Below are 19,757 nucleotides of genomic sequence, written 5' to 3'. Positions count from 1 at the left end.
TATTACTTATAGGATTTCAGTAATATTATACCAGTTACTTTGTCAAGTAACTGAAGTTACAAATTGAGTTACATTTGATCAAATCAAAGCACATATTTAAAAAAGATACAATTATTTCATAATCAAACTGTGTGTTTTTTATGCAAATAACCCCTATAGATGACAATAACAAAGGAACAGAATAACATTTAGAATTTTGGATTGTTTACACTGATTTCAAGGCGGTTGGAATAATTTTTCGGGATGGTTCCGGGGCGGCGATGTCATTCTGCTGCTGCTGTTGTTTTGGTAAAAGTAATGCAAAAGTAGTGTAACAAGTAATAAGTTACTCTACACAGAAAGTAATATTGTAAAGTAACTTATTACTTTCAAATGAAAGTAACTAGTAATATGTAGTATATTACATTTTGAAAGTAACTTGCCCAACACTGGTTATGACCCTGGGGTCATATAGGCCTATGTGTTATGACCCTGGGGTCATATAGGCCTATGTGTACTGTGATCATCTGCATTGTCTTTCCTCCTGTAGGTTGAGTAGATGACTGCTGATGAGAGACGGATGTGTTCCAGCTTGGGTGGATGCTGATTGCTTGTGGGGTGCGTTTGATTGGTTGGGGGGCCTAGGTGTATGCTGGCTGGTGATTGGCTGGGGACTCGGCACCTGGACTATAAAGCTTGCTGAGAACCGGCTGTCGTCGTCTTCCTTCTTGCCAGCCTCCAACCGGCCAACATCAGCTCTGTCCTTAGTGATGGGTTAACTTGCTTCACTGTAGATCTGAGCTTGGTGCTCATTTGCTTTTGAAATGGACTTTATATACGAGGGATACAGCCGAGCAGCATTTTGGTAAACAAACCGTGTCACTGGGTGGCAACGGCAATGGAACCCCATGGGAGCCCAAGTGGCGCGAGGCGTGAGTGTCTGCTCTAGCCGCTTGACTCTGTTTACATTTTAAAAACTGCGAAACAGTTCACACAACTTTAACACGACATGCATATATTGACTCTTGAGCTAATTCTGCTCTCACTCAGAATGTCAAAATATAAGCGATGTGATGTATGGTTTTTGAGATATTAACGTTTGTTTGGCACAACTCATACTAATAACTGCCGCGGGGTTCCGCATTTCTGGGTGGCAAGTGATGTCAGGCTGATTCGTCCTATACTGTTGACTCTAAAGCCCTGGGAGTGTAGGGGTGGGGTCCTCTTTTTGTTTTACATCCTTTTCTCCTGGTTGTTCTGATTGTAGGCAGGTAAGATTCCTGTACTTGGTTTATTTTTGAAGAGATAAGATTATTGATTATTTTATTTCTTATGTTTATTGTTTTGGCCTGTGTGCCCATCCTGACGTCTTTTCCCCAAAGTGTGACAATGAATCACCTTTTTTTTGGGGGGGGCTTTAACTCTGTGTTGGCTGATTGTTGGGGAGCTGGGAAGGAGGGGGTACATTTTTCATGTTGCGCCTGGTGACCCCTAGGCTGGGTCGTAACACGTGATAGACTGTGACTTTGCCCCAAAGGTCAGAGCTGCTTCAGGAGAAGACCTGATGGAGCACATGGGTTGTTGTTGCTGCAGCTATTTATCGATCAGAGGTGTTGGATTCGCCCATCAGCCCACGTGGACGGAGGGATGAATCAGCAGGATTTAGAAGGACATTATACACCGAGGAGAATAGATCCCAGGAGAAAGACAGTCCTCTGGTACTGCTTAAATAACGGTGCCCCTGGTAGTGGTTTCACTGCAACCATTTATGAAGTAAGATTGGGGGATTTGATCAACAACAAAAACGCAGCAAAAGGCAAGAAAACAATATACTTTATTTTTATAGATTTTTTTATTTTTCCCCCCTGGATTTCCTCCCAAATTATACTTGTCCAATTCCCTGCTACTAGGTCTTTGCTCCACCCCCTCTGCTGATCTGGGGACAGTTGTAGTCTAGCACATGCTTCCACTGATACATGTGCAGTTGCCAGTCACTTCTTTTCATCTGACACCGAGGAGTTTCCCCGGGAGAACGTAGCGCCTAGAAGGATCACGCTATTCCCATCAGTTCCCTCCTTCCCCGAACATGCACCCCACGACCGACCAGAAGAGGCACTAGATCAGCGACCAGGACACATACCCTTAATCCGGCTTCCCACCCACAGACAGACACGGCCAATTGTGCCTGTATGGACGCCCGACCAAGCCGGGAGGTAACACGGGGCCTCGAACCCGCGACCCTCGTGTTAGTAGGCAGGGAATCTACTGCTGCACTACCCAGAAGCCTACAAAAGTAAACACTGACAGAACAAGTCCTGAAAAAGAAACGCCGTCTCTGGACAGTGGAAACAGACTGTGTGGTTACCTATCGTCAGTGCGCAGGCCTGTCTCCCACGTCCCGTACTGACTGTCTGTCTCATGGACAGCTGTGTCAGAGTCCTTCCCCTCCTCCTCACCGCTCACACTCTGCGTCTGCTGCACCTGAGAGAGAGAGAGGGAAGAGGGGGGGGAGAGAAGGGGAGAAATTATTAAAGAGATACTCAACACTTTTTCCTGCTGAAAATCAATATATATTGGAAATTAGCTGTGTTCTTGAGGAATCCAGGTCAAAGTCCTGACATTTACTGTAAATCTGAGTCATTCCTCATCTCTTCTCACATATCCATGCAGTTCCATGCAAACCAAAAAGGCAAAAAGGCCAGCTGTAGACTCCCAATGTTCCTCCCTTTCTATTGGCTGAGCTCTTGATGTGTGACGTAACTTGATCAGTGACGTCGCCAAACCCAGCCCACCCCAAAGAGAGATGTAACAGACTAGACTGAGACATCAAAAAGACCAACTAGAAAGGTCACTCAGTAGAGTGCAGATCTCCACCAGGGTTCACTACGTCTAAGGTCACTCAGTAGAGTGCAGATCTCCACCAGGCTCCGCTACGTCTAAGGTCACTCAGTAGAGTGCACATCTCCACCAGGCTCCGCTACGTCTAAGGTCACTCAGTAGAGTGCTGATCTCCACCAGGCTCCGCTACATCTAAGGTCACTCAGAGTGCACATCTCCACCAGGCTCCGCTACGTCTAACCACACAAAATATTAATAGCGGTGGTTACGTCTCCAGGCTGGACTCGAGCGCACAGCTGATTGTTACGTAGTTTGTTTACATGGCATAACATCATGCGCTGTTACGCACACATCTGATCCACGTTCACTCATACAGTCAGTGGACGAGGAAGGCTAATAGATACAGTATATCGGCACAAAATCAATCAGGTCCTGCCAAACGGAGAGTGTGGTGGCCCTTCACAAACGACATGTCAACTATTTTCTCCACAGCTCCACCTAACCACTGCAAGGCATTGCTCAGGGTCGGGCACCTCGTCATGTTAAATCCACTGTATAGGCTGTTTAATCGCTGCAATACCTTTTTTCCCCCATTGGTGCGAGATTGGAACACTAGAGGGTGAATATGTCACACCGGATAACAGATTCAGTGTGGACAGAGACACACGTTAGGACACACTGTGACCCGTCGGGTTAGTGTAGCGGTAGATTCCCTGCCTACCAACACGAGGGTTGCAGGTTCGCATCTCCGTGTTACCTCCGGCTTGGTCGGGCGCCCATACAGGCACGATTGGCTGTGTCTGCGGGTGGGAAGCCAGATTAGGGGTGTGGGTCCTGGGCGCTGCGCTAGTGCCTCCTCTGGCCGGTCGGGGCGCCTGGTCGGGGTGGAAGGGAACTGGTGGGAATAGCGTGATCCTCGCACGTGGTACGTCCTGCCGGTGAAGCTCCCCGGTGTCAGGTGAAAAGAAGCGGCTGGCAACTGCGCATGTGTCGGAGGAAGCATGGTGCTAGTCTACGGCTCTCCCTAGGTCGGCAGAGGGGGGGAGCAGCGACCGGGGCAGCAGGGGGGAAAATGGCCAACTATAATTGGGGAGAAAATTGGGGAAAGATCAGAAAAAAAGAACACGGTGTGACGACAGCCACACTGTTGCCTCAAATTGTCAAGACTATTCTTCAACACAACTACTAACACATCTTACTGTCCTTAACTTACAAGCTACAGCAAGTAGCACAAAACTTTCTGTCCTTAAAGGGATAATCCACTTTTTTGGAAGTTTAGCTCATTTGCCACATCCCCCCCACATAACCAAGATACGCCATATGCCTTACCGGCACTGTCCGCTCAGTTTACAGTGAGCTACAGTCGTGAAGTTAGTAATTATCACCATAGAATGGAGGCTAATGGTACAGCTGTTACAAATCTGCGAAAAACACACATCTCACGGCACCAAAATACATGTTGTGCTTTGGGTACTGAGTCACCACCACATGATGAAATAGTAATCCAAAATGCACATAATCCGTCTTTTTGGAAGGAAAAGAGGCAGCCGGCACTACTTTCCAAACATGGCCGCCGACCTCTTTTCCTTGGTCCAGTAGTATCTAGTATGCGAGATGAGCTGGGGAGAAGGCAGGCAGATACAGTGTGCACACACGTACACACAGAGAAACACACACACACACACACCACAAGGTAAGTGGAGGTAAGTAACAGCAGCTGTAGAGCCGAGGTGACTAGAGACTATCCATGTCCCAGTTAATAGTGTGGAGGTTGAGTGGCCAGCAGTGCTGCTGATAGCACTGTGTTGTGTGTGGAGGTTGAGTGGACAGCAGTGCTGCTGATAGCACTGCGTTGTGTGGAGGTTGAGTGGCCAGCAGTGCTGCTGATAGCACTGCGTTGTGTGGAGGTTGAGTGGCCAGCAGTGCTGCTGATAGCGCTGCGTTGTGTGTGGAGGTTGAGTGGCCAGCAGTGCTGCTGATAGCACTGCGTTGTGTGGAGGTTGAGTGGCCAGCAGTGCTGCTGATAGCACTGCGTTGTGTGTGGAGGTTGAGTGGCCAGCAGTGCTGCTGATAGCACTGCGTTGTGTGGAGGTTGAGTGGCCAGCAGTGCTGCTGATAGCGCTGGGTTGTGTGTGGAGGTTGAGTGGCCAGCAGTGCTGCTGATAGCGCTGGGTTGTGTGTGGAGGTTGAGTGGCCAGCAGTGCTGCTGATAGTGCTGCGTTGTGTGTGGAGGTTGAGTGGCCAGCAGTGCTGCTGATAGTGCTGCGTTGTGTGGAGGTTGAGTGGACAGCAGTGCTGCTGATAGTGCTGCGTTGTGTGTGGAGGTTGAGTGACCAGCAGTGCTGCTGATAGTGCTGTGTTGTGTGTGGAGGTTGAGTGGACAGCAGTGCTGCTGATAGTGCTGTGTTGTGTGTGGAGGTTGAGTGACCAGCAGTGCTGCTGATAGTGCTGTGTTGTGTGTGGAGGTTGAGTGGCCAGCAGTGCTGCTGATAGTGCTGCGTTGTGTGTGGAGGTTGAGTGGCCAGCAGTGCTGCTGATAGCGCTGCGTTGTGTGATGGAGGTTGAGTGGCCAGCAGTGCTGCGTTGTGTGTGGAGGTTGAGTGGCCAGCAGTGGGTGAGACGGATGATGAAAGGTAACGGGATGAGTTCACAGAGACAGAGATGGGTGCTGTCTGTCTACTGAGCCGTGCTCCTTTTAATGAGGCTGCTACAGGGGGCACAGTGTCCTAAAACCACACGCTGCTCCAGAGAGGCGCGCGCACGCGCACCATAACCCCACAGCCACTGCCTGGCCTATATACACTAAACAACACGGCGGAAAGCCCTCCCGTCCTCACATGCTGCTCGAGGGGCTCGAGGCGACGGAGAAAATGCGATACACCTGTGCAGCTTCCTAAGACCGCGAGAGCTTATCAGAGCAGCACCACTGATGGAGGCCGTGAGATACGAGAGGATGTTGGAGGCCGAGAGCGAGCGAGAGAGTATGAGAGAGAAGGAGCGAATAAAGAGAGAGAGAGAGAGAGAGAGAGAGAGAGAAAACAACAGTGCAGGATGTCGTTCATCAGCTATGTCTTTGCTGACGGGGAAAAACAGAGAATACAGCAGAACAGAGGGAACACATGGAGAATGGCATTCAACACCAACCACACCACTTCCTACATCTGAGAAAGCACTTGTCCTCAACTACATCCTCCACTCGAGGCTTTTTAAAGCCACACCACAGGGCCACACTGCTGAGTCCTGCTGAGCCAAGCCCTGCCCAGACCACTACACATGAAGCAACATGGTGAACCTGCCGTGACCAGGGCTGTAGTACCCCAAGAGCGGTCTCCAGATCCATTTCTGCAGTGGGTTGCACCAGCTGTGCGTAAGTTGGAACGTAAGCTAGTTTGAACGTAAAGTCTCACTAAGTCCGAGTTTACGCACTACTAAAAATATTTGGGTTGCACCAAGTGAAATAGTTACAACGTAGGCATAAGTTAGAACTTAAAATTTACACCTACATCTTACTAGGTGTAAAGTCCTCCGTAAAATAGCAGTTGGCACGAATTGCATTGGCACCGTGGCGCATCGTTGTTTTGCGTCGGTAACGTGTTCTCCGTGATAAATGATTACACCCTTTGATATTTATGACTCACGATTTTGTTTCCCACAAGCTGCAGCACTGCATACAAATTAAAATAACCGCAACAATTTAGTGAGGCAGGATGGTGGTAAATTAGCCTACAATACTGATGAAGAGCTCACAGATAAATGTTAACAGTATCATGACATGAACCTAAACGAACGTTACTCAATAACGTTCTCATTTGGTTAGTGTTGATGAAATATAGTAATTTGCGGGGGGCAACATGTCCTGTTTTCACTCCACTTACTTAAACAACGGTAAATAAACACTGTTTCCACCGTGCTTTTCACTGATTGGTCACAGATACTGTACACGTCATTTTCTGCGACACTATTTTGGCTAGTGTGAGGTTTAAGGACTACTAGTTAAGATGTATCTTACGTCTCCGTGGTGCAACTCAACAAAGACACAACTTTAGTGTCAAACTAACTAGTTTGAACGTAGCAGTTAGTGTGGACTTTACACCCTAACTTAAGACAGAACTTACGTTCAGCTGGTGCAACAGGCTGCTGATGGTCTTGCTCTCGCCTCGGTCTCTGGAGTGAATATGACTCAGTCTCATATGAATTAACATGACATAATATGATTGTTTTATAATACTATAGAGAAAAAACATCACATGGATGCAACTGGGACGTATCATCAGTGATGTACCCTGGGGTCATCGGATGTTTCGGGTACTGCTGTATACTAATATCTTCTGTGAAAGTAAGAGTTTTCACAGGTGATACACTTGGTGCTGAGGGAAAGGTTTAGCTCATTGGTGAGATGGAAACTACCCAACCAAGTTCCTGCTCTCGCTCAGTCTTTTTTTCTTCACCTTAGCCTTCTTCATTTGCTCAATGTGCTTGTTAGCCTTGGATAACACATTGCTATGATATCTCCTAGTTTTGTGGTCTTGGTCTCGACTTGGTCTCAACCCCCCTCGGTCTTGGTCTTGAATCAGACTCGATTCACCAATGCGAGTACTGAGTAGTGTTCAATCGTAAAACATCTACGCAGACATGGTCATTGATGATATCTGAAGATCTTCACAAAATTCCGTGACGATTGGATAATCGGTCATGGAGTTATGACAATTGAGCTGACAGGACAGGACACGCCCTCTCATAAATGTAAGAAATAATCTTTCCAAAACAAGAATTTCCAAAAAAAAAAAAAAAATCAGGCGGACCTTCAGGGTCCTTGAGACAAATTTGTAGAGCAAGGTCAGCTGAACAAACATGTGGAAAAAGGTTTCGTGAAAATTGGACTGACGATGTGGAAGTTAAAAGTCAGAAATGTTAACCTTTAACTATAGCGCCCCCATCAAACCGATTGGGGAAATATTTCTGGAGCTAGTAATGGTTACATGTCTGTCATTGGGCCAAATTTGGTGTCTCTGTGATGTACCAACTCACAGGCGGACATCTCCGTAAGAGTTCCCCTCCCCAGTAAGTGTCCAGGACTGAGTGAACGACAGCCTACAATGCCTCCTTATGACTACGGCTCTGCTAGAGGCCAGGCGCCGTGGTAAAAAACAGTTGAAACCTTAACTAGCTACAGTTCAACAGGAGATCAATTAGGTATAGAAAGTACAGACACTTAAAACCAGCAGGCAATTATTTCCTGCCAAAGACAGCTGTCTTGTGGAGCCTTTTAATAACAACAAAGTGGATTATGGCCTAGAGGCTAAATGTACAGGACTAAGCATGTAAGGAGTGAATACACAGGCAGTACATCTCTGCTGATATGAACTCCTCTCACCTACATGCGTGTTACTCAACTCCAACACACCCGGAACACACCCTCAACTTCAACACACCCAGAACACACCCTCAACTTCAACACACCCAGAACACACCCTCACTGCATCGGCCTGGAGGAGGAACCCTGCCTGGGCTGCACCATGTTGAGGAGAGGGGCCCTTACACAGAGGAGGAACCCTGCCTGGGCTGTACCATGTTGAGGAGAGGGGCCCTTACACAGAGGAGGAACCCTGCCTGGGCTGTACCATGTTGAGGAGAGGGGCCCTTACACAGAGGAGGAACCCTGCCTGGGCTGCACCATGTTGAGGAGAGGGGCCCTTACACAGAGGAGGAACCCTGCCTGGGCTGCACCATGTTGAGGAGAGGGGCCCTTACACAGAGGAGGAACCCTGCCTGGGCTGTACCATGTTGAGGAGAGGGGCCCTTACACAGAGGAGGAACCCTGCCTGGGCTGTACCATGTTGAGGAGAGGGGCCCTTACAGTACACAGAGGAGGAACCCTGCCTGGGCTGTACCATGTTGACGAGAGGGGCCCTTACACAGAGGCAACAATAAAGACTTCACATCACTTTGCCCAAAGCAAAAGCTGAAAAGCCTTTATTTGACTGAATCCTTCATAAGCTCGTACAAAGCATTTAGCTCGTATAATAACAGCCGTGGACATTTTCAATGGAGGAGCACCTGGGCTCTTCTAGTTCTCCTTTTGATGCAGTTGGCATGGCTGTGCAGACGCTTCCAGGTGAAACAGCAGCAGACATGGTGGCTGTGCAGACGCTTCCAGGTGAAACAGCAGCAGACATGGTGGCTGTGCAGACGCTTCCAGGTGAAACAGCAGCAGACATGGTGGCTGTGCAGACGCTTCCAGGTGAAACAGCAGCAGACATGGCTGTGCAGACACTTCCAGGTGAAACAGCAGCAGACATGGCTGTGCAGACGCTTCCAGGTGAAACAGCAGCAGACATGGTGGCTGTGCAGACGCTTCCAGGTGAAACAGCAGCAGACATGGTGGCTGTGCAGACGCTTCCAGGTGAAACAGCAGCAGACATGGTGGCTGTGCAGACGCTTCCAGGTGAAACAGCAGCAGACATGGTGGCTGTGCAGACGCTTCCAGGTGAAACAGCAGCAGACATGGTGGGATGGCTGAACAGTCAGCTCTTCTCAACAGTGCACATGTGGATACTGTCATGTGGATGATGAAAGGGGCCCAGTGAGCCAACAAGGTCCAGTAACGGTGATTTAGAGCGGCCGTGAGCAGATCTTTCCCTTAATAACATTAGCCAGCCTCCCCTAGACGACGACAGGAAGGGTGCGTCCGGGGAAACGACATAACAATGAGCGGATGAATGGAAGGATGAAGGAGAGAAAGGCTGATCACTGACTGACTGACACATGAGGGAGGAAGCGGCTGCACACCCAGGCCACGGAAACTTCTTCCAGGAGAGATAACGGGCCAAGCTCTGACTGCCACACATGTTCCAGGAACACACTCACGTCACGCAGGGGCCAACATGTAGACCTGCAGACCTCTGTCTGTGGATCACTCAACATGTAGACCTGCAGACCTCTGTCTGTGGATCACTCAACATGGAGACCTGCAGACCTCTGTCTGTGGATCACTCAACATGTAGACCTGCAGACCTCTGTCTGTGGATCACTCAACATGTAGACCTGCAGACCTCTGTCTGTGGATCACTCAACATGTAGACCTGCAGACCTCTGTCTGTGGATCACTCAACATGTAGACCTCTGTATGTGGATCACTCAACATGGAGACCTGCAGACCTCTGTCTGTGGATCACTCAACATGTAGACCTGCAGACCTCTGTCTGTGAATCACTCAACATGTAGACCTGCAGACCTCTGTCTGTGGATCACTCAACATGTAGACCTGCAGACCTCTGTCTGTGAATCACTCAACATGTAGACCTGCAGACCTCTGTCTGTGGATCACTCAACATGGAGACCTGCAGACCTCTGTCTGTGGATCACTCAACATGTAGACCTGCAGACCTCTGTCTGTGGATCACTCAACATGTAGACCTCTGTCTGTGGATCACTCAACATGTAGACCTGCAGACCTCTGTCTGTGGATCACTCAACATGGAGACCTGCAGACCTCTGTCTGTGGATCACTCAACATGTAGACCTGCAGACCTCTGTCTGTGGATCACTCAACATGTAGACCTGCAGACCTCTGTCTGTGAATCACTCAACATGTAGACCTGCAGACCTCTGTCTGTGGATCACTCAACATGTAGACCTGCAGACCTCTGTCTGTGAATCACTCAACATGTAGACCTGCAGACCTCTGTCTGTGGATCACTCAACATGGAGACCTGCAGACCTCTGTCTGTGGATCACTCAACATGTAGACCTGCAGACCTCTGTCTGTGGATCACTCAACATGTAGACCTCTGTCTGTGGATCACTCAACATGGAGACCTGCAGACCTCTGTCTGTGGATCAGTCAACATGTAGACCTGCAGACCTCTGTCTGTGGATCACTCAACATGTAGACCTGCAGAGCTCTGTCTGTGGATCACTCAACATGTAGACCTGCAGAGCTCTGTCTGTGGATCACTCAACATGTAGACCTGCAGACCTCTGTCTGTGGATCACTCAACATGGAGACCTGCAGACCTCTGTCTGTGGATCACTCAACATGTAGACCTGCAGAGCTCTGTCTGTGGATCACTCAACATGTAGAGGTCTGTGCTCTGTGGACCACTCAACATGTAGAGGTCTGTGCTCTGTGGACCACTCAACATGTAGAGCTCTGTGCTCTGTGGACCACTCAACATGTAGAGGTCTGTGCTCTGGGGATCGCTCTCAGACCCTCAGGAGTGAAATGGAAGAGTGAATTCTTCGATTGCTGCGGTGTGAAAAGGGAAGTGGTCTGTCTGCTGTAACACATCTAACAGATGGTCCAGACAGAGAACAACAGACTGAGCAGCTAGTGTGTAGGTACATGACAGGTGCAGCTACAGCCAGTTTGCTCACATGCACAGTTGCACACGCTATTCCACATACAAGCGTATACACCAGTTATTGTCACTTTCAGGCCAACTGCATTTTGACTGAGCCTGATCAGCGTTGGACTCGTTCTAAGTCGCCCGATACAAGTCACTGGATATGAGGGTCAGTTAGTAAATGCTTGAAAATGGGAAATGTAGAAAATATCCCGGTATAGACGGAATCACAATGTTTGTTTCCATTATCTTCTGGGTAGAAAACTCCTCCATCACGTACGTACAATGTAATGGTGTGTGGAGCAAATGGAGGCGAGGAACAACTGAGATAAAGACAGAGAAAATGAAATGTCACCACAGTGTTACAGCGCTACAGTGCGTTAGCTCACATGTTCTGCTCGTGCACTTCACTAGGTCACTTCTGGACAAGTAGTAGATCCCAGCACCATTACTGCTGTCTTTGGAGTGTCTCCAGGAGAACAATTTACTGTTCTCCAGGTAAACACTACAGCATTTGTAACAATGTACTGTTCTCCAGGCAAACACTACAGCATTTGTAACAATGTACTGTTCTCCAGGTAAACACTACAGCATTTGTAACAATGTACTGTTCTCCAGGTAAACACTACAGCATTTGTAACAATCTACTGTTCTCCAGGTAAACACTATAGCATCTGTAACACTGCTGGCCCAGAGGCTAATTCTTCTGCAATGGAAGTCAGCGAAACCTCCCTCATTCAATCAATAGGTAAACAAAGTACTCCATAATCAAAGTAATTCCCAAGATAAATAAATTAAAATCTGGGCCCACTTTATAGAATTTGTTATAAAACCTTCTCTTGATATACTTTTCTCTGAGACCATAACATAAACATGAGATAGCCAGTTGGATTAATGTTACAGAATGTTCATATTCTAACACTTTTAATTAATGTACTCTGTACTGTACATGAATGTCTATAATTGTTACTATAGTTGTCCCAGTGAGGCTTTGGGGTGGGGTAGGCTCCAAACATTAGTATGGAGACCTAGTTTATCCGTTGGGCCACAGACTAAAGAAAGCGACAGCTTGAGTTTACATAAAACTAGTCAGACTAGTCTGTAGACGCTAACAGAGCAGGCTACATAAAATAAGCACAGCAGAAACGTCGAGATAGATCGGACCACCGTGTTTAACCTTATTTCTAGCTGCCATGATGCCTTATGGGTGCTTCTTCCGGTGTCATCCTCCCAGCCTTGTTGCTGACAGCTTGACACTCGTCTGTAATGTGTCAAAGCTGCAGGCCAACGGAGCAAATCAGGTCCAGCTTGGCAAAAGTCTCGTCGATAAATATCCAGAGTTGCTCAAAGAGCAACAGAAATAGCGGATGTGATAGAATCAATTATTACATTATTACAAATAAGTCGTCAAACCAGTCTTATTTATTGTGACAAGCAACTGGCGGGGGGTGGGGAGTGGGGGGGGGGGGTTAACGTGACTGACTTGATTGTTGCAGCTTGCACTAATAACGAGGAAATGGTCAAGCTGCAACAATCAAGTCACGTTAAACCGGACCTTGTACCCATAATTATTTTTTACAGCGGGGCATTCAAAAATAAGGTGGATATCTTTATGGCTGAAAATCACAACAGAAATAAGCAATAAACAGGTTTGCCGATTTCGCCGCAATTCAAATCAGTCGCCAGTTGTCTACGCGGAAGTGACTGTTGTTGTTAGCGCCGACGTCACGGTCACTCGGTCTATACATGAATATTCTGAATATTACCATGGAAACAGACCTCACAAGCAAACTACTGTTAATAGAATAAAAGTTGTTTATATGCCTCAGTAACAAATATCACCATATGACTGTATGGTTTCTCATGATCGGCAGAAGAGCTTTTATCCAATTTATAGTAAATGGGATCTGACATGAGCATCTCGGTACTGTTAATGTGTATGTATTGTAAACACATTCATTTACAACAGAACACATACAGTAAGTCGACATCCTCCATTATCTACTCAACTGCTATAATCAATGGCTAGAATATGCTCTGTGTGCACTCATGAGCATTGCAGCAATCAATAATAATATCCCAGATATATTCACAACAACTGCTCCCATGAGTACTAATCTCATCTCAACAAATGACCATTCCAACCACATGCTATAGGACTTACAATAACACCACCTCTGCTACATGCTATAGGACTTACAATAACACCACCTCTGCTACATGCTATATAACTTACAATAACACCACCTCTGCTACATGCTATATAACTTACAATAACACCACCTCTGCTACATGCTATAGGACTTACAATAACACCACCTCTGCTACATGCTATAGGACTTACAATAACACCACCTCTGCTACATGCTATAGGACTTACAATAACACCACCTCTGCTACATGCTATATAACTTACAATAACACCACCTCTGCTACATGCTATATAACTTACAATAACACCACCTCTGCTACATGCTATAGGACTTACAATAACACCACCTCTGCTACATGCTATAGGACTTACAATAACACCACCTCTGCTACATGCTATATGACTTACAATAACACCACCTCTGCTACATGCTATATGACTTACAATAACACCACCTCTGCTACATGCTATAGGACAGTGGTTCCCAACCTTTTTACACCAAGTACCACCTGAGAAAGTAGTTGGCTCTCCAAGTACCACCATATGACCGACGTTAAAGTACAGTCTATTCAGCTATGCACAGTTCACACAGGAGGCAAATTTATTCCAACCTGCAGCCTATATGTGCAACCTGCAGCAGCTGCACTTGTGCTGGGTTGACTGCTGTCTTCACCTCCTTGTGCTTCATCGTTGCTGCTCTCCTCTACTACAGCTCTTTTACGATTCCCTCCCGTTTTGATCCACTTTAGCATCCCTCCTTTGTTCACCACTTGTGTAACCATGCGGGGCGGGCAGGTAATTGTGCATGCGCAACAGGTATAGTGTCCGTCAGAAACAAATATTTGTTTCTAAATCTCAAGACAACAAAATAAACCTCAATTTCAATGATCACAAGTTTATTTTCATTCGTAGTATTATTTTGATAGATAAACATGTTTTACAATTGATTTTAAAGTTGGGTTTATTTCATAATTTAAATATTGGGATTCCAGGGATCAAGTACCACCAGCAGGGGGAGGCGCAAGTACCACCTACCTTGAGAAACACTGCCAATAATATTAATTATTATTATTATTATTTCACTTTCACATGTTTGAAAACTACTACTAATGACCACCATGGATTTTGCACAAAAACTAAACAAAAAAAAAAAAACGTTTTTTTTTTTTTTTTTTTTTTTACAGAGCCTTCCAAGTACCACCAGCAGGGGGCGCAAGTACCACCTACGGTACGCGTACCGTAGGTTGGGAACCACTGCTATAGGACTTACAATAACACCACCTCTGCTACATGCTATAGGACTTACAATAACACCACCTCTGCTACATGCTATAGGACTTACAATAACACCACCTCTGCTACATGCTATATAACTTACAATAACACCACCTCTGCTACATGCTATAGGACTTACAATAACACCACCTCTGCTACATGCTATAGGACTTATAATAACACCACCTCTGCTACATGCTATAGAACTTACAATAACACCACCTCTGCTACATGCTATAGGACTTATAATAACACCACCTCTGCTACATGCTATAGAACTTACCATAACACCACCTCTGCTAGGAAAACTGAGCAGCACTTTGTTGTAAATGGTAAATGGCCTGCATTTATATAGCGCTTTTATCCAAAGCGCTTTACAGTCAGTAGGTACATTCACCCATTCACACACCAATGGCGGCAGGTTACCACGCAGGGTGCTGGCACACCATCAGGAGCAATTTGGGGTTCAGTATCTTGCCAAAGGACACTTCGACATGCAGACTGGAGAAGGCGGGAATCGAACCACCGACCTCTTTTATCCAAAGCGATTAGTGGACGACCCGGTCTACCTCCTGAGCTACAGCCGCCCCATGCTCGGGGCTCGCCACTCATTATATAAGTGGAACGTACAGACAAGGGCTCAAGGTTGTACAAAGCTCTTTGGAAAGAACAGAATGCCAGAATGTAAAAACCCGACATGGCTTAAGACCTTAGCTAAGAGACCAGCGGTCCTCCTGACACCAGCTCAATGTTGTAATGTGGCTGGTCCTGACACCAGCTCAATGCTGTGATGTGGCTGGTCCTGACACCAGCTCAATGTTGTAATGTGGCTGGTCCTGACACCAGCTCAATGTTGTGATGTGGCTGGTCCTCCTGACACCAGCTCAATGTTGTAATGTGGCTGGTCCTGACACCAGCTCAATGTTGTAATGTGGCTGGTCCTCCTGACACCAGCTCAATGTTGTGATGTGGCTAGTCCTGACACCAGCTCAATGTTGTGATGTGGCTGGTCCTGACACCAGCTCAATGTTGTGATGTGGCTGGTCCTGACCCCAGCTCAATGTTGTGATGTGGCTGGTCCTCCTGACACCAGCTCAATGTTGTGATGTGGCTGGTCCTGACACCAGCTCAATGTTGTAATGTGGCTGGTCCTGACACCAGCTCAATGTTGTAATGTGGCTGGTCCTGACACCAGCTCAATGTTGTGATGTGGCTGGTCCTCCTGACACCAGCTCAATGTTGTAATGTGGCTGGTCCTGACACCAGCTCAATGTTGTAATGTGGCTGGTCCTGACACCAGCTCAATGCTGTGATGTGGCTGGTCCTGACACCAGCTCAATGTTGTGATGTGGCTGGTCCTGACACCAGCTCAATGTTGTGATGTGGCTGGTCCTGACACCAGCTCAATGTTGTAATGTGGCTGGTCCTCCTGACACCAGCTCAATGTTGTAATGTGGCTGGTCCTGACACCAGCTCAATGTTGTGATGTGGCTGGTCCTCCTGACACCAGCTCAATGTTGTAATGTGGCTGGTCCTCCTGACACCAGCTCAATGTTGTAATGTGGCTGGTCCTCCTGACACCAGCTCAATGTTGTAATTAGGGCTGTGCCGATTCACTTATCTCCCGATTCGATACTATCACGATACTTGGGTGCCGATTCGATTTATATTGCGATTCTTAAGTATTGCGATTCTACGATTATTGCGATTCGATATTACGATTTATTGCGATTTTTGTTTCTTTTTTTCTTTTCTTTTTTCAGTTTGTTTGCTTTTTTACACTAGATTAGAACATGGGAAAAGTTGAATCATACACTAGAGACTGTATATCATGAGTAGGGCTGGGCGATATAGTTAAAAACAGGGGCGGACTGGGATCATAATTCAGGCTGGGCATTAGATACCAAGCAGGCCAGGCCGATATGGGCCGACGCGCGTGAAATTTGGGCCGTTTGAAGCTCAATGTCGGTCGTTTGAAGCCCAATTTGGGCCGTTTGAAGCCTAATTTGGGCCAAGTCCAATTTTACAATGAGATGCACCCACTTTAACCCTGAAGTGTAATTATTACTTCAGACTAACTAATAAAGTAATACAACCACTAGTAAACCAGTAGGCGGCACCTGACCTGCTGTTCAGTGAGTGGCCTGACTGCAGCACCAAAAAAAAAAAAAAAAAAAAAATTTTTTTTTTTTTTTTGCTTTTGCGATTATCGATTCTTGAATAAAGTATCGATCCAAAAAATCGTGACATTAAAAATCGCGATACTTAGGTGAATCGATTTTTTCTCCCACCCCTAGTTGTAATGTGGCTGGTCCTGACACCAGCTCAATGTTGTAATGTGGCTGGTCCTCCTGACACCAGCTCAATGTTGTGATGTGGCTGGTCCTGACACCAGCTCAATGTTGTGATGTGGCTGGTCCTGACACCAGCTCAATGCTGTGATGTGGCTGGTCCTGACACCAGCTCAATGCTGTGATGTGGCTGGTCCTGACACCAGCTCAATGCTGTGATGTGGCTGGTCCTGACACCAGCTCAATGCTGTGATGTGGCTGGTCCTGACACCAGCTCAATGCTGTGATGTGGCTGGTCCTGACACCAGCTCAATGCTGTGATGTGGCTGGTCCTGACACCAGCTCAATGCTGTGATGTGGCTGGTCCTGACACCAGCTCAATGCTGTGATGTGGCTGGTCCTGACACCAGCTCAATGTTGTGATGTGGCTGGTCCTGACACCAGCTCAATGTTGTGATGTGGCTGGTCCTGACACCAGCTCAATGCTGTGATGTGGCTGGTCCTGACACCAGCTCAATGCTGTGATGTGGCTGGTCCTGACACCAGCTCAATGCTGTGATGTGGCTGGTCCTGACACCAGCTCAATGCTGTGATGTGGCTGGTCCTGACACCAGCTCAATGCTGTGATGTGGCTGGTCCTGACACCAGCTCAATGCTGTGATGTGGCTGGTCCTGACACCAGCTCAATGCTGTGATGTGGCTGGTCCTGACACCAGCTCAATGCTGTGATGTGGCTGGTCCTGACACCAGCTCAATGCTGTGATGTGGCTGGTCCTGACACCAGCTCAATGCTGTGATGTGGCTGGTCCTGACACCAGCTCAATGCTGTGATGTAGCTGGTCCTGACACCAGCTCAATGTTGTGATGTGGCTGGTCCTGACACCAGCTCAATGTTGTGATGTGGCTGGTCCTGACACCAGCTCAATGCTGTGATGTGGCTGGTCCTGACACCAGCTCAATGCTGTGATGTAGCTGGTCCTGACACCAGCTCAATGTTGTGATGTGGCTGGTCCTGACACCAGCTCAATGTTGTGATGTAGCTGGTCCTGACACCAGCTCAATGTTGTGATGTGGCTGGTCCTGACACCAGCTCAATGTTGTGATGTAGCTGGTCCTGACACCAGCTCAATGTTGTGATGTGGCTGGTCCTGACACCAGCTCAATGTTGTGATGTAGCTGGTCCTGACACCAGCTCAATGTTGTGATGTGGCTGGTCCTGACACCAGCTCAATGTTTTAATGTGGCTGGTCCTGACACCAGCTCAATGTTGTGATGTGGCTGGTCCTCCTGACACCAGCTCAATGTTGTAATGTGGCTGGTCCTGACACCAGCTCAATGTTGTAATGTGGCTGGTCCTCCTGACACCAGCTCAATGTTGTGATGTGGCTAGTCCTGACACCAGCTCAATGTTGTGATGTGGCTGGTCCTCCTGACACCAGCTCAATGTTGTGATGTGGCTGGTCCTCCTGACACCAGCTCAATGTTGTGATGTGGCTAGTCCTGACACCAGCTCAATGTTGTGATGTGGCTGGTCCTCCTGACACCAGCTCAATGTTGTGATGTGGCTGGTCCTCCTGACACCAGCTCAATGTTGTGATGTGGCTGGTCCTCCTGACACCAGCTCAATGTTGTGATGTGGCTGGTCCTCCTGACACCAGCTCAATGTTGTGATGTGGCTGGTCCTCCTGACACCAGCTCAATGTTGTGATGTGGCTGGTCCTCCTGACACCAGCTCAATGTTGTGATGTGGCTGGGGACACAGCAGAGACTGAAGGTGCGTTCATACCAAGCATTCATAGTCACATTCTCCAGTGTTTACTGCTTTAGTTTGGTTTGTTTGGGCATATGAGAACGATGCCACTCAATACAGGAAACAACCAACCATGTGCTTTTATGAGTATGTTGTTTATCTATTGTTTCATGTGGATCATCAGAGTGATATAGAACAGAGCCAACAGAAGTTTAAAAAAGCATGACTCACATAGCTATAGTGTGTGCCGGGGAATAGTTTCCAGGAAGTACGTTTACTACGTAAAATAAAGCTGATAATATACCATTTGATTCTTTTAGGTAAAGAACTGCTCAATTGGAGTGAATGGAGATGAGGCAACTCTTATATCTCTATCTCTCTGGATATTATATATGGATCATATGGATTTATGGGTATAAAGGACCAGATGTTGACATCTGTATTGTGCCCTAATTCTATCAAAATTTTGTACAAATTTGAGAATTAATTTGAGAATGGTTTATTGAGGAAATGCACATAGGAGCTTCACATAGACTGCTATTAGGGTTGCACAATAGACCCTTTTCACGGGGGGCCATTTTGTGTCAAAAAGGCAGGGTAAACACAGGTGCAAGCAAAATATTAATGAGGGTTTCCAACTTCCATGAGTCTAAGTCACCTAATGCAGATGACCATGTGACTGAACCAAATGTAGTTGATACTTTTCCTATTCTGTTCTAACTTATATTGTATTGTTTGCACTGATACTGTGCACCTAAGTATTTGATTGCACAGTATAATTTTAATGTATGTTCTATGTTATGTATTGTATGTACTTTGTATGTCTTGTCGTTTTTTTGTGGACCCCAGGAAGATTAGCTGTCGCCATGGCGTCAGCTAATGGGGATCCATTCAATAAATGAATAAATAAGTTGAAAACCCTCATTAGTGTTTTGCTTGCACCTGTGTTTACCCTGCCTTTTCGACACAAAATGGCCCACGTGAAAAGGGTCTATATGCGGGGGGGGGGGGGGGCGGGGTAAATCATATTGCGATTATAATGTCAAGATATTGCGATTGCGATACGAGTCATGATTTTAGTGGGATGTGGGAATGGTCATTTTTGCACTTAATTTCCACTGGGAAAA

At 47.0% G+C, this 19,757-nt stretch overlaps 1 protein-coding gene across 1 annotated transcript in view; it reads right to left on the bottom strand.

Annotated features, from left to right (window-relative positions):
• LOC310783913 (uncharacterized protein KIAA1671 homolog) overlaps positions 1–19,757 on the bottom strand; it is a 55,591-nt gene that overhangs the window by 10,669 nt on the left and 25,165 nt on the right. Inside the window, exon 2 of the mRNA XM_083644833.1 lies at positions 2,345–2,460. Within this exon, the coding sequence (XP_083500959.1) occupies positions 2,345–2,460 (116 nt within the window). The remainder of the gene's footprint in view (positions 1–2,344; positions 2,461–19,757) is intronic.

The sequence above is a fragment of the Poromitra crassiceps genome, assembly GCF_964638095.1.
Source record: "Poromitra crassiceps genome assembly, chromosome: 10".
In the NCBI taxonomy this organism is placed as follows: Eukaryota; Metazoa; Chordata; class Actinopteri; order Beryciformes; family Melamphaidae; genus Poromitra; species Poromitra crassiceps.
This window is presented reverse-complemented; position numbering and strand designations above follow the sequence as displayed.